We start from the raw sequence: 15,099 nt of genomic DNA on the forward strand, positions 1-15,099 counted from the left end.
GCCAAGCTTCAAGTGTTTGGTATGAGTCAAAAATTGGTCATTAGTTTTTAGTGATTAGTACTATCAAAAATTAGATTATATATAAAAAAAAAACTCTTATTTTTTAAAAGAATTGACATAAGTCACACTATTTTACAATTCAGTTTAGGTGAGAATAAGTAATATTATTAATGTCAATTTTACACTGTTCCACTATTTCAAGTCGATAATTAAAAACATTTGGTTAAACCAAGCTTTGCATAAGCTATTTGTTAAACACCCAGAATGTTTCATTAAAAGGCCTTCTACAAATCAGTGGAATGAGCAAACGGAGTTGTCGATGTTTAACAAATACCATTTACATTCATCAGCTTTTGGCCCTCGTCTACACCTAAAAAAAAAAATAAAAAAATAAAAAAAAAAAAAAAAAAAACAGGAAAGTTCCCTTGACCAACATTCAGAGAATCAGATTGGTGCAAACTGCAAAGATAGTTGGCCAAGATAACAGAGTTGAAGCAAAAAACTTCTAAGTTGCAACGAACAATAGATCAAGGAATACAAAACTGCTAAGTTGCAACCATACAAAATTGGAGCAGAGATAACAGATCTATCATACAAATGAACTCAAAAAAAAGTTTGTTGGCCTAGTTATTCTAGTTGTGAATTAAAAAATATTGCTTTCTACTAACGAATCTTTTGGGGAGGCCTTTGGAATCTAAACATTTTGGATTTCGTTGTTGTTGTTGTTGTTGCCTGAAGAATCTTCCGACGGCGACGAGGAGTCTCCCTCTTCACATACACCTTCTCAGTCTCATTTAGCGGCCGTGTTGATCCATCTGCTTGACTCACAAATTTCCATCCACCACCTGTACCACGCTTTCCTCGAGGGCCCAACTTCTCCACCGTAAACTCCCATCCATCTGACGGGCGCCTCCTACTGTATTTGTGAACTTTCACCTCTCCTTTGAACTGTAAATGAACATTGCGTTACATGACATAACAAACACAATATGATAAATTTTATAAATAACATATAAAATATAGTCAATAATGGACCATGAAAACACCATTGTCAACAAAAAGACTATAAACCCACAGCATTATGAAAAACTGATAAGTTAAATCATATATAATAATCTCTTTCAAAAGGGCTAAAGTTGACCCTTAGTTTGCATGGATACCATACAACGTTTTTACATCAAGAAACAAGAGATGAGAGATGAATTTATGCGACAACACCAGAACGGAGAGAGCCTTGATGTAATACCACGATAAATTTTCCTCCTGGATATAATAATTACATGCTCTTCGCAGAGGCAACTAACCACAAGTAAATGAAAAGAAATTTAACTCATCATCAAAGTGTAATCATAACCTTAATGAAATTGGTATTGATTAGATGGAGTTCAGGACTCAAGATCGGGAAAGAAAATGAGAGAAAAGCTCAGTTCAGAAACTTACTTTCATGGTGTTAAACTTAAATCTTTGAAGGAACTCTTCATACAGCATATCATCCTCCTTCTTTGATATCTCATAGTGAACTTCATCTGGGTCTCTAGTGGTGCCATCCCAACCCTCAGGCATGACCTTGAAATCAGGTTTGTTTGGAAGTGTAGCTACATGAAATTCTCTGTCATACGAGACAAAGAATCTGCAAGAAAGAAACAACAGCGTAATTTAATTGGTAATGCTGAATCAAACGCTAAAGTATGAGATATAGGGTATAGTTAAATCCAATTTTCATCAGGTATTCTAATTGGACAAACAATTTGCAATGTATAAAGACAGAACTACAAGAATAAGCAAATTTATGTTTGGTGTTCAACATTGAAGTGATGGTGGTATTTATTTCATTTCATTTTGTACAATATGATACTTGGCTTCAAACAAATGTGAGGAAGTAACACCAATGACCCATCTATACTATATTCAACCCTGAATGCAAATAATAAATGGCTAAATAGCAGAAAAGTGTGCATAATAAAAGCAGAACAAAACAAAATGATTTACGGTTATAGTCTAAGTATATACATATGAAGAAAACAGAGGTTTAAAACCAGTAGAAATATTCAAGTATATACCGACAGGTGGTAAACCTCAGGACAGACGATGGCTCAAAATACCTGATGGGGAGCAGGAAACTCCACAATACTTGACCCATACACGCAGGATCCCAAGTTAGAGTAGCTAGAACCATTAATAGTCCCTTGCTTATTGCACTGGCCTGAATGCTCAACACAGTGGCATGAGCAAATGCCTCTTTGCATTAATGCTAACTACACCACTCATATGTCCCCAAAGAAACTCTCACCCATGACAGGGTTAGAGAATTCACATGTAATAGCCTTAACTTGATGAAAAGATAACGGAGAGGTTAGTACTTATTGACCTTCGATTCAAAAAGTAACAGCCACCACAACTTGAAAACAAGAGTGAACCATCATATCTTTCTCCGATTGAATCGATATGCAACTATGAATTCTTCATTTCCATTGCCTTCCTTTTCAATGATCAAAATGATTGACATGGCTTTCTCATTAATAATAACCAATATATACAAAATGACATGGGCTTAGACCTACAATAATAATCTATTTTATTATTTACATGGGTGATATTCGATGTCTTTCTACTCATGCTCATCAGAAATGAACCATAAAAACAATATATCATCATTCGATGGATAAAACTCAAGAAAGAAAACCAATGAACCGAATATGCAACCATTTATATTGGTAATTTCATAGGATACTCTTGTAAGTTTGGTACAATTCACATGTACCCTTCATGAAGAACTTTGTGTTCCAACATATCCATTTGGATTGCAAAAATTAAAAAAAAAAAACATATAACATGTTCACTTTCCGTCATTTTCCGGAAAAAGCTCCGCTGGTGTTACAAAAACTAGCCCATTCTCCCTTTCCTATACTGTCCTTCCTAACGTGCCTACCTCTTGTCCTCTCTTCCTCTTCCCTAACCATACACCGACAACACTTGTGACTAGACAAAAAATCCCTTTGGAGCACAAATATTTCACGCACCTTGTTTAACAGTGAGAACACTAATTCCAAAGGTATGAGTTAGCATGTGAAGGTCGTGATAACGAATTCATGATTATGTAACAATGAAAGAGCACATGCAATAAACAAGTACAGTTATCCAATAAATCAATCGCTTGTAATTCGCACATAACATCAAATGGTGAATGATTTATCAGATACTCCCTCCATCCACAAACAATAGAAATCAGTAGCATAATTTAAACTAATAATGGAAATATTAACTTCTACCAATGAAAAATAAAATTAATAACAAATTTACACCAAAAAAAGGCTCAACAAAAATTCTTACAATCTACATTCAAAAGTCCTCTAACCACAAACAAAAACCTCAACATTCCATTACCCAGATAAAACTAAGTGACTCTCAGCCCACCAAACTGGAATTGGAGGGTCAAGTGCATGCAACCTTACTCTCGCTAACAAAGAGGTTGCTTCGATAAGACATCGTCAACATCATCATTATTATACATGCAACTAATAGAAACTATGATAAAAGTCTGAGGAGGGTTGGTTGACGCCACACCATATCCTTATCAAAAGAGCTAACGTGGTTGCGGTAAGTGAGATCCTCGATATGCAAATGAAAACTAATGACCCAGTAAACGTCATAGGCAAGACAAATAGTAAGGCAAGGCAAGTAGCAGGGCTAACATGAACCAAAAGAAATAGAAATACTAATAATCATAGCAAAGTAACTAAGAATTGAGTATAATCCGTCACAATCACAATCAAAAACCAAATACATAAAGATAAAACTCAGCAATAACGAAATTCAACCATAAAATGAAGCTTACTCAGGGAAAGTATCAAGCAAAAGCTCAACAGAGTCATCCAATGGCTCGCCTCGTTTTTTCTCCTCTTCTTTCTCTTGCTCCTTAAGCCAAAGAATAGCTACAACCCTTTGCCTCATAATCCTAAAATCCTGAGCAAGCTTTTCCACAGTATAAAGCTCAGGGTTCTCCTTGTGTAACCTATACATTTCTGTTTTTTCAGAATCCTTCAAATAAGAACCTCTAGCACCAGGACTTCTAATTTGCTTCATCAACAAACTAGCCTCTTCATCCGATATTACATCTTCATTCCCCAGTTTATTCCATCCTTGCCTTGCTTCCTTCTTGAAATTACCCCAATGTTTCCTCCCTCCCTTTCCAATTGAACCACGGGGGGATACCGAACCCTGTTTCGACACCGAATCACCTCCACCAGCAGCTGGAAGTGGCGAAACTCTATGGCCAACAGCTTCTCCATCAATAAGGTCTTTAGTTAAACCAGTTGACCACGAGGATGCTGAATCGTCCCAGATAGATTTTTCATTACTGCCTATTGAAGTATCCCATGGATGTTTATCATCATTATCACCACAATTTTTGGAATCACTCGAATAAACCCTAGAATTTAGTAAATGTTTGAGACTAGGGATTGAAAAAAACTTCGATAAAGTAGATTCGCTACTGTAATAGCTTAATGGAGGATTGCGAGATACGATTCGTTGAAGAACTTGCATCTTGTTTTTGATACAGATTAAAAATTTGACAGTGATGAACAATACAATGCGTGCTTGTATCCCAGTTCTATAATTTCTCTTAGGACTGCATTAAACCCTAAACATTGGGGTTCAAGACTTGCACATAGTCCCTTTCAAAAAGACTTGCACATAGGCCATAGGCCATGAACCGATTAACCTAAGACTAAACCGGAATCAAACCGATTTGCCCACGATGAAACCGGAATTAAACCCTTGACATTGAAGGCTTATGACTTGCGCCTAGTGCATAATGATGGTCATGGACCGGTTCACCCACAATTAGGTCGAAATTGAATAGTTCAAAAGTTCAATTCGAACTAAATCGGGGAGAATCGATTTTTATCTCAACTAAAATATTATTTTTGTCAAGTTCTGATAAGAAAAGCAAACAATCGTGAAATGTTGTTCAAACGGGGGTCCAAACAGTATGGAAATATGACAATTAAATATATGGTTCGAATTAACTGAACCGCACAAAATGTCACGCAAGTGAAAAAATTATTGTTGCCCTGCTACAATAAATAAATGAGCCTAATTAGATTTCTCTTTTACACAATTCAGTCTTATGTTTATTTTTCGTCTTCTACTTATTAACTCTTGCTATCTTATCTTAACTATTATATAAAAACATACATTCAATATTAAAGATAAACATTAAGAAGGTTAACAAAGTTAAAGCTCTTAGTTGTTCGAGTTTAAGCAGAATAAAAGTTATTTCAGGTTTGACTCAATCAACATCATAAGTAATTGACCATAAGACCAAGCCTTACAAGGAGAAGTACGATGAAGATATAGCTAACTATGTCAATCAAAAGACAACTCGAATTGGATGTTGTAGAATAAAAGAACCAACAACACATTTGAATAAAATCTATCTCGACGATCATTGATTGGATTACAATTCACAATAAGGTGCAAGACAACGACCAAAAACCCTTTTTAATTAAAGTCTTTTGTAAGGCATGTTAGAGAATCATTACAAGTAGTGTGGAAAAAAAAAAGTGATCCTACTCATAGGCGATAAGAATTAAATCCTCGCCACAAGAGTAAAAAAAACTCTCAATTAATATTTAATAGGCTATCTCATGATTCTCTTGACTAATGTTAGTTAAGAATGATTAATTTTAAGTAACATTTAATGTTTAAGCATGCGTTAAAGCCTAAGTTTGATTAAGGTTCAATAAGATTAAGTTTAATCAAAGTTAGAGTGGAAGTCATAGACGCCTTAATCGTTACGACCATCTCAAGGTGGTGACAGAAATGTTTCATACTGGTATATGTGAAACTATTTCATAAATAAATATTCCTTATTTCATTGTCTTTAAATGCATTTGTCTAAATGGCAAGAACGAATGCATTAATCGAGAACGAGTGTATCAAGCCACTAAAACCATATGCGTTCAAACAAAACAAATAATTGTTAATCCCTTCTATTTACCCTAATAATCTCATTTAACTGCACGCATTTGCTAATACAAGAGTTTTATCATTAATATCTCTAACTGTACATAATTAAATACAGGGGCGGATTTAAAGTGAGGTCAACAAGGTCAGTTAACATTAGTTAAATTCAAAATAAAATCAAATAATATAAAGAAATATATGCTAGATTAGTAGTTAGTACTCTTATCTCCTATAACATAGACCCATGTTCAAAACTTAATAATAACATTCATGAATATATTTTTTTCTGTTTTTATTACCCATACTAATTACCCCCAATTCCCAAAGGAAGTAAAAGCCCAATGTCGAAGCAAGACCCAAATGGCCAAACCTCTGTCGACTCGGCTCTGTAAGAGTATAACGGTCATCTGGCCGGGACCATCTGACCGGCAACCAGCATCCACCACAGCACCACTCAACTTGCCGGCAACCGCGCTGCACATCAATACATCACTGTCTGTTGTTGGAGCATTTATGATTTCTCTTGTTTAAGGTTATTTTTTTCTTTTTTTCTTTACAATTTTTTGTCATTTAATCTTAATGTTGAAATTAATCAAATTAATTTGAAGTAATTCATTTATAATGTTGGAATGATGATGAATTTTTCATATTAATTTTTAATTTGCAATTACATAATTAGGGTTGTTAATTTTAGGGTTTTTTTAAATTGGGTGAATTACTTAATTTGTTGGCATAAATTGGATTTTTGAATTTAAATTTTATGAGTTTTTGAGTGATGCTATTGTAACATATTTTGAGTGTGATTTGTTTTATAGTTTGTCAAATGATGATATTATGCGTCACTTCCAAAATATAAAAACGCGACGTGTGCATTTGCCTTAATTTATTCAATTGTGATTGTAATTTTTTTATTATTGACATTAGTTCTTTTTTTTCTTGATCCGCCACGAATTAAATATTATAAAAGTTGATATTAATGATCTTTGCATTAAATCAAATAATATCTCACTTGACTATGTTATAACTTATAGATTAAGAATACATTACAAGATAAGAGTATATGATGGATAATTTTAAAAGTCAAATGAGACTATTAAGATGAACGCGAGGTAGTATGTTTGTATTTATGGTCACAGTGAAAATTAAATTTTCGCAACGTTTTTGGGCGAACAATAAAGTGTTTGGCAAATGTTTAATAGTTGGTAGCTGATAAGTGATAACTGATTACAATGACTGATTTTATTTAATTTTCTTAATTGGTTTGACTAACTGATTTTAAACTTGTTGATATAAGCAACTTATTCAAAAATAGCTTATTCATAATAATAAGTTGTTTCGACCAGTTGATTTACCAAACATTATAATTAGGTGGTTTGGCCGTCCAATCCTTCATTTATATCAAAATAAAATGAAAATTTTCAATTGGCTATTTTGCCAAATAACTCAAAATAAATCCAATAGGATTCTAGATGGTTCTAAAGTTCTAATCAATACAGAATGAATCTCATATCGGACGGCTAGGACATAGTAGAAGGTTCAAGAGTCAAATAGCCCATTATTGGCCATTAGCCCATTTTAAACCTAATTCCCCCTGTCATCACTTCCAATTCAATTTTCATTTGGTTTGTTCAACAAGAAGAAGCCTTACCCTTTTATTTTCGTCACTTCACTCCTATTTTCCTGCTCTTCAACTACCTTCACTCCGTTGCCAATATCTACTTCATAGGTAATTTTCTCTTTATGGCTTTATATCACATTTATATTTGCATTAGTGTCTCGTACACAAGGTTAAAGTGATTATTATGTGCGTTTTTTTCTGAATATTTTTTGATGTTTTATAGCAAAATCTCAACGATGGCTTTTTTTTTTTTGCACTATTTGATGATATATTGTAATTTATTGATGTGAAATATTAATGTTTTGTTCATTGAAGATTGCATTTTCATGAGTAATGGTGAGCTGTTATTGCTATATTGTTATATATCTAAGCTATTTTAATTTCCATCTTGACATATATTTAATCAAGTAATGCTCTGTGTTGCCGAACTCAAATTAAGTGTATTTGTACCTTGAAATATTTTGGGCTTGTTCCTTTTTAAGGGTTTTTACCGTTTTAGTTAGATATTGACAGAAAGTGATGGGTAGAATTGAAATACCTGTTGCAAGGGGGAACTTCAGGTTGATATTTGATAGCTTTCACGACTGTGGGCGTAAGTTTTTTGGTAAAGAACCAAATATTATAACAAACCACGTTGAATTAATCATTTTTGTTTTTTTCTAGTGCAGCTTAGTTTGGTTTGGGAGAATTCTAATTTTGGTTTTTGGTTTGGATTCTTCTTTCGGTTTAAAAAAAAAAACACAGAACTAGACCCATGTTTAGAGATCTTATGACTGAGAGCTGAGCTGGTGTCAAAAGGAAAAAAAGTACTTTAGCTTGAAATATTATAAATTAATACGTTGTCAAACTTTTAAATTTGGTTTGGATTGGATGCATTGAACTTTGATGTACTCATATTTCAAAGTTTTGATCGTCTATTTGAGATTTAGTTAATTGTTACATCTTTTATATTCAATTGAGTTAATTTGGTTTTTTGGTTTGATTTAGATTTTTGGAGTGTACTTAAGTTTGGTTTGGTCCATTCAAAATATTGTTTGGATTTGTATTGGAAAATGAAAAATTAGTTTGTTTGATAGTGATCTGTATCAAAATCATACTAAAAACCAAACTTACACTCCTAATCAGGACACATGATTGTGAAGCAGATGAAGTTAAACCTCTTTTAAAAAATATCTTTTGCAACCTGTAATTTTTGACTACTGTTGTGTCATAACTCATAATATTTGGTTTTGCTTGGGGTTGTTCTAAGGCATGTGCAAAGCGTAAAAGCGCACAGGGCCCTCCATACTAAGGTACTAAAATAGCAGCTAACATTAGTTTACATTACTTTGCATTAGTTGTTTCACTTAGGCTCTATAATTTATAGACCTCGAAATTTCGAAAATATGAAAAATAAACTAAGTCTTAAAAACTGTGTTTTTTTGCTTTGCTTTGTTCGTTGGATCTCGTTATTTATTGCTTATGATGTTTTGTGGGTTGTTTATCTGCAGCGGTGTTTGTGTGTTTACTGAATAGATGGCATCAACATTCACTAGCATGTCTACAATGGCTGCTCCTGGGGCTTGTGTTGCGGATAAAAAACCCTTCACTTGTGCTGACAAGCTGTCATCATCGTCTTCTATATCTTCTTCTAGTGCATTTGGTAGACGACACAATGTTGTTATGAGGAAGTCACGTTCTGCAAAGATCAATGCCATGGCAAAGGAACTGTACTTTAACAAAGATGGGTCTGCTGTCAAGAAGCTGCAAGTGAGTCATAGGCCTCAAAATTGCAAGTTGTTTTGTTTTTGGAAGTTATTGGACAGTTCTTTTGTTTTGGCTAACATTTTTTTGCAAAATTGTATTGCTGTAATCCAGAGTGGGGTGAACAAGCTTGCAGATTTAGTGGGGGTCACCCTTGGTCCAAAAGGTAGAAATGTTGTTCTAGAGAGCAAATATGGTTCTCCTAAAATCGTCAACGATGGTGTAACTGTTGCAAAAGAGGTATAAATTTCAATTGATTTTCTTTTATACAATACTATTTGGCATGATTGAGTTGTGTAGGTTGTATATAAAGTTTTGTAGTCCTATGTGTCCTCTGTTTTTTTTCGCCAAAACTAGTTTAAAAAAGATAAGATTATTTTAGTTAGTTTATTGTGTTTGCTTTATGTTTTGAAGGTTGAGTTGGAGGACCCAGTAGAAAATATTGGGGCAAAGTTAGTGAGACAGGCAGCTGCAAAGACTAATGATTTAGCTGGTGATGGAACAACCACTTCGGTTGTCCTTGCACAAGGAATGATTGCAGAAGGTGTCAAGGTTGGTTATTGAAGATGCTTTACCAGACTTAGTTGCTTCAAATAAAGATTGTGCGATTTAAATCAAGGTTGATTTTGTTAGGTTGTGGCAGCTGGTGCGAACCCTGTTTTGATCACTCGTGGTATTGAGAAGACTGTAAAAGCATTAGTATCTGAACTGAAGTCAATGTCAAAAGAGGTATTTTGAGGCCCTTAATCCTTCTTGATTATCCAAAAAATTTGTGTGTAGTGACCAGTGGTTATCTTTCAGGTTGAAGACAGTGAACTTGCTGATGTTGCAGCTGTCAGTGCTGGCAACAATTATGAAGTTGGGAATATGATAGCAGAAGCGATGAGTAAAGTTGGAAGAAAAGGTGTTGTGACCCTTGAAGAAGGAAAAAGTGCTGAAAATAGTCTTTATGTTGTTGAGGGGATGCAGTTTGATCGTGGGTTTTTATCTCCTTACTTTGTTACTGATGCTGAGAAAATGATAGTGGAGTATGAGAATTGTAAGGTATATAGTCCGCTTCTTGTGTAAGAACATTGTTAAAATTTGATTCTATTCTGCGTTTGTAGCATTGTGCTGCTGTCTGTACTGATATTCCATGTGCATTACAGTTGCTTTTAGTTGACAAGAAGATTACAAATGCAAGGGATCTGATCAATATTTTAGAAGATGCTATCAGGGGAGGATACCCTGTGTTGATAGTTGCAGAAGATATTGAACAAGAAGCTTTGGCCACTCTTGTTGTGAACAGGCTGAGAGGGTCATTGAAAATTGCTGCACTTAAGGCACCAGGATTTGGTGAGCGTAAGAGTCAGTATCTTGATGACATTGCTATCCTTACAGGAGGTTGGTATTCATAAACTTTTTTAACCCGGTCCTTGTTACCGGAAGTGCTAGTTGCACCGAGTATGTTTGACATATTTTCTTCTCTCAATTTTTTACTTTCAGGAACTGTGATCCGAGATGAGGTTGGGCTTACATTGGACAAGGCTGGCAAAGAGGTTTTAGGAAATGCTGCGAAGGTTGTTCTTACTAAAGATTCAACTACAATAGTTGGTGATGGAAGCACCCAGGATGCAGTGAATAAAAGAGTTGCTCAAATTAAGAATCTAATTGAGGTGAATTATATTTTCCTTGGATTTCTGGATGGATATGCTTGGTCTTGTCAGTTCTGCTGTCTGATACACATCTCTTTGGTGCAGGTTTCTGAACAAGAGTACGAGAAAGAGAAGCTTAATGAAAGAATTGCTAAGCTTTCTGGTGGAGTGGCCGTAATACAGGTATGTTACCAATAAATTGTTTTGGTCTGTACTTTAAAGATTGTTCAATGTAGAGATTTGTTTTGGTTGTAATCATTTTTGGGGATTTAGGTTGGAGCACAAACTGAAACTGAGTTGAAAGAAAAAAAGCTGAGAGTAGAAGATGCTCTTAACGCAACAAAGGTATTCAGTTACTTTTTATTTGATTAGTAGCCAATGTAGGTTGGGTAATTTTAGCGTTTTTCCTTTAAATGACTCCTTTTATATATGGATTTTCAGGCGGCTGTTGAAGAAGGTATTGTTGTTGGTGGTGGATGTACTCTACTTCGGCTTTCATCTAAAGTGGATGCGATTAAGGATCAACTTGAACACGAAGAAGAGAAGGTTGGGATACTTTAATACCATTCCTGTGATCGGCCTTTTTAATCTAGATTTGTTTTCGATATATCTGGGGTTTGGTATTTACAGCAAGTTGTCGATGAATTTTCCTAAAATCGTGGGGCTGTTACGGATAGGTTGTTGTGGCAGCTGCTACCATGACAGTTTACAGGGAGGGAAGTCATGAGGGTGAAGTTCCCTGTTGATCTTATATTAACTTAATAGTTTTGAAAAATGTAAAATTGATATTGTGTACTATGTTGTTCATATGCCTTGATAGTAGTTCACCCCTGACTTTTTTCACTTAGATGACGAAAAAACCTGGAAATGGTTTCGCTCCAGGAAAGATCTTCTCTTCTAGTTTTGTTGCTATTTCTGCTCATTGTAAAAGACCTAGAAATGTCATTAGGGTAAGAAACACATATTTGCTTGTTCTCTTGATGCATTCATAGAAAATTTCTTAGAAAATCTGGATATACATTTTAAGTTTTTTCGACTACCGAAGAAAGTTAGAGGAGTTGAGTCTTTTTTCTTATTTGGAAAAGTGTCGGATTTTGTTTGGAATGATTTCTGACCTTTTGACACTAAAATAATAGATTTGCTAAATATTCTATTTCAGTTTGTTTGTCACACTTTGACAAACAATGAGAGCTTTTTTTGTTCCAGTACAACAAACAAATTGAAATGGAGGGATTACTGTTTCATTTCAGTTATTTAGATGCATTAGCTTCAGCATTCTGAGTTTTTTCTGGTGTATTTTGTGGTTATTGCCCAATTGTTTTGGTAATGTGGAGCTGACCTTTGCTCGTATTCCTTATATTTATGAAGTTTTACCCGAGTTTCATGTACAGGTCGGAGCAGATATTGTTAAAAGAGCACTCAGCTATCCCTTGAAATTAATTGCCAAAAATGCTGGTGTAAACGGAAGTGTTGTCAGTGAAAAGGTATAGCATTCTACCGTTATTTTGCTGTCAATTGTTGAGAAATACAGTTTAAGAGGTTGCTTGGTTGCTCTTTATTCCCTTGGAATTGTTAATTCCCAATAAATGATCAAAATTGATTGTGTTTGGTTGACAAAAAAACCAACCTCACAAGGAAGCTAACTCCTACAACTGGTAGGAATTAATCACCATGATAATCCCATGGTTATTGAAAATTCTTTTGTCTATTGTAAATTCCAAGACACAGGAAATTTATGAAGTTAATGATTTGTTAGGAAATAAAACCTTTTGTTTTAATTGAATTCCAATATCAACTAAAGGAGTCCTAAATATGACAAAAGAATGCGCACGTGGCTCTTTAAAGAAAACAGCAACAAATTTACTTTTGAATTTAGGTGCTTTGAATGGGCAAGTTTCAAATTTGATTCCGTCAGTAGTGCAGTTTCAAGTATAACATTTGCTCTACCAACTCTGATGGGAAGAACAAAAGTCATCTTTAAAAACAGTCGTAAGAGTTGGACAACGCGTTGAGGCATTCTATATACTTTGTTAAATAGTATTAGCTTTGTGATTGGTACAACTGCCACGTGTGGTGCAATTTTTCTTTGCTATTATGACATGTTGAAAAAGAAACTATATTACCTATCGATAATAACAGATACAATCATGATTTTGGTATAATTATCGTTTTGTCAACGCTCAATACCAGCCCACCCATATTAGTCTTGTTGGGTCGGGGTCTATGGAGTTCCAGATTTGCAAAATCTTCCTTTTCCTAGGCAGAGATTATTTATATTTTATTCAAGGGTTCACTATATAGATAACTCACCTTCTATGTGCTTTGCTTTAGGTGCTGGCAAATGACAATCTAAGGTATGGATACAATGCTGCCACTGGACAATATGAAGACTTGATGGCTGCTGGAATTATTGATCCAACCAAGGTAAGTTGGTCACATTTTTTGACTTGTTACTTTTTCTTAAAGCTCATCTTGTTATTCAACATTTGTGAATGATAGTTGCCCCTCACTTACACGCTTAGTCCTCTACTAGCCCCACACTGTCTTAGTGGAGTGTTTTTTGGGTAATAGTTGAGGAAAGAAAAGAAGAGTGCAGGGAAGGCCAGGGAAGAGCAGTGATTTTTCTTCCAAACCTTTCCAGCATTGGAGGGATTAGTTTCTTATGGAATTTGAAGGAATCGATCTCTTCAATTCTTCCCCGCTTCCGTCTATTCAAAGTAAGGAAGAGCTGTTGTTTTTCCTCCAAAGTCTAAACCTTTCCACTCTAGGAGGGTGTAGTTTCTCCCCTCCATTTGAAGGAATCAATCTCTTCAATTACTCCCCCTCTCCATTCATTATTCAAATTAAGGAAGTCTCATCTCGTCTTTTTCTTTTCCTACTGTTCTTTCCACCCAAACATTGGATTAATGAAATGAAACACAGCCTAGACATCTACTAAGTCATATAAAGCCCGAGTTTTGGCATGTAGACTTTATGTACTCCACCTGATGATGCAATACTTGAATAGATTGATTCATGATTTAGATGTTCTTGGTGTACTATGGTTATCATGTATGGATGTTTTAACATATCACTCTTTTCTCGATATAATCAGGTCGTCAGATGTTGTCTGGAGCATGCATCTTCCGTAGCAAAAACATTTTTGATGTCCGACTGTGTAGTTGTTGACATAAAAGAACCTGAACCAATGCCCGCAGGAAACCCCATGGACAACTCTGGTGAGTAAACCATATTATTTCATTTGATCGTACAATATTTTTGCAGCAATTTGACTCAAAGCTTTTGAGTATTCGATCAATACGTGAATGTTTTGTATTCTAATTTCGTGTTCTCTATTGCAGGATACGGTTACTAAACACAGCACGACTGTACGAGAAGTTTGAAGGAAAGTAAGAGCTAAATGAAGTTAGAGCATAGTTTTGTAAAGCTAGTTATAATTATTGGACTTATCAAGCTGTAAACGGCTGAGTTTTTTGTGAACAAAACAATTGGTTTCTTGGACTTGCAATTTAGCTGTGATGTTGGGGCGAGTGAAACAAATGATTAAGCTTCTCTTCAATACTCGTGTAGTGTTTCCATTTTTCAATAAAAGAGATGGGCATTTAGGTTATTGATCTTGGCTCGGAGTATTGATCTTTGACTAGTCATGAGTCTCAAGTTAATAATTATTCCTTTTAAGTTTAGTTTAATTACTCAACACAAGAATTTGAATAAAAATTAAGTTAGATATGAACGAGGCTCAACTTAATTATACAATAAAGAAAATACATTTAGATCAGCGTTAGTTTGTTTTTTTATAAGTGATTATTATAATGTGAAATTTAAATACATTTGTCAAAGTGGTTAAAGTTAATTAGACGTAAAACTATTGACATTACATGTTTTGAAGAAAAGAAATAGAATTTTGTTTAGGTTGTTCATTTGCAAATATTTTAAATACAACTGAAAAGAACGAAAAGTTCAAATGAAAATATATAATTGTATGCCAATACATATGAATGGTTAAATAAGTTTATGCAAATTCACTTTAAAATATTATTGAGTCACTCTTGTGAGAGACTATTTTACGGTGAGACGATCTCTAATAAAAGTATATTCTCATAATGTATATTACATGAATTATTTACCACAAGT

General features: G+C 34.5%; 2 protein-coding genes across 3 annotated transcripts; one reads left to right on the forward strand and one right to left on the reverse strand.

Annotated features, from left to right (window-relative positions):
- Positions 1-152: 152 nt before the first annotated feature.
- Positions 153-4,658, reverse strand: LOC130825494 (protein GAMETE CELL DEFECTIVE 1, mitochondrial). The gene is made up of 3 exons (XM_057690749.1): positions 3,836-4,658; positions 1,441-1,630; positions 153-948 (listed from the first exon to the last, which is right to left on the reverse strand). The coding sequence occupies exons 1-3, from the start codon at positions 4,543-4,545 to the stop codon at positions 664-666; spliced, it is 1,185 nt and encodes a 394-aa protein (XP_057546732.1). The 5' UTR covers positions 4,546-4,658; the 3' UTR covers positions 153-663.
- Positions 4,659-7,455: 2,797 nt separating this feature from the next.
- LOC130825490 (ruBisCO large subunit-binding protein subunit beta, chloroplastic-like) lies at positions 7,456-14,575 on the forward strand. 2 transcript variants are annotated; one of them, XM_057690743.1, is made up of 15 exons: positions 7,456-7,696; positions 9,079-9,337; positions 9,446-9,571; positions 9,746-9,883; positions 9,965-10,060; positions 10,133-10,375; positions 10,480-10,714; positions 10,817-10,986; positions 11,071-11,148; positions 11,239-11,310; positions 11,407-11,511; positions 12,357-12,449; positions 13,297-13,389; positions 14,060-14,183; positions 14,307-14,575. In XM_057690743.1, the coding sequence occupies exons 2-15, from the start codon at positions 9,104-9,106 to the stop codon at positions 14,318-14,320; spliced, it is 1,821 nt and encodes a 606-aa protein (XP_057546726.1). In that variant the 5' UTR covers positions 7,456-7,696; positions 9,079-9,103; the 3' UTR covers positions 14,321-14,575. The 2 variants fall into 2 exon arrangements, with proteins under 2 accessions (XP_057546726.1, XP_057546727.1); XM_057690744.1 differs by lacking the exon at positions 7,456-7,696 and adding an exon at positions 8,752-8,880.
- The last annotated feature ends 524 nt before the right edge of the window (positions 14,576-15,099 follow it).

Source organism: Amaranthus tricolor, chromosome 10 (assembly GCF_026212465.1).
Source record: "Amaranthus tricolor cultivar Red isolate AtriRed21 chromosome 10, ASM2621246v1, whole genome shotgun sequence".
Taxonomy (NCBI): Eukaryota; Viridiplantae; Streptophyta; class Magnoliopsida; order Caryophyllales; family Amaranthaceae; genus Amaranthus; species Amaranthus tricolor.

Coding starts and splice junctions, on each gene's coding strand:
- LOC130825490 (XM_057690743.1), top strand. CDS start 9,104: ATGGCATCAACATTCACTAGCATGTCTACAATGGCTGCTCCTGGGGCT. Junction 9,884..9,964: donor TGATTGCAGAAGGTGTCAAG/GTTGGTTATTGA, acceptor TGATTTTGTTAG/GTTGTGGCAGCTGGTGCGAA. Junction 10,987..11,070: donor AAATTAAGAATCTAATTGAG/GTGAATTATATT, acceptor TCTTTGGTGCAG/GTTTCTGAACAAGAGTACGA.
- LOC130825494 (XM_057690749.1), bottom strand. CDS start 4,545: ATGCAAGTTCTTCAACGAATCGTATCTCGCAATCCTCCATTAAGCTAT. Junction 1,631..3,835: donor TTGCTTGATACTTTCCCTGA/GTAAGCTTCATT, acceptor TCTTTCTTGCAG/ATTCTTTGTCTCGTATGACA. Junction 949..1,440: donor TTAAGTTTAACACCATGAAA/GTAAGTTTCTGA, acceptor GTTCATTTACAG/TTCAAAGGAGAGGTGAAAGT.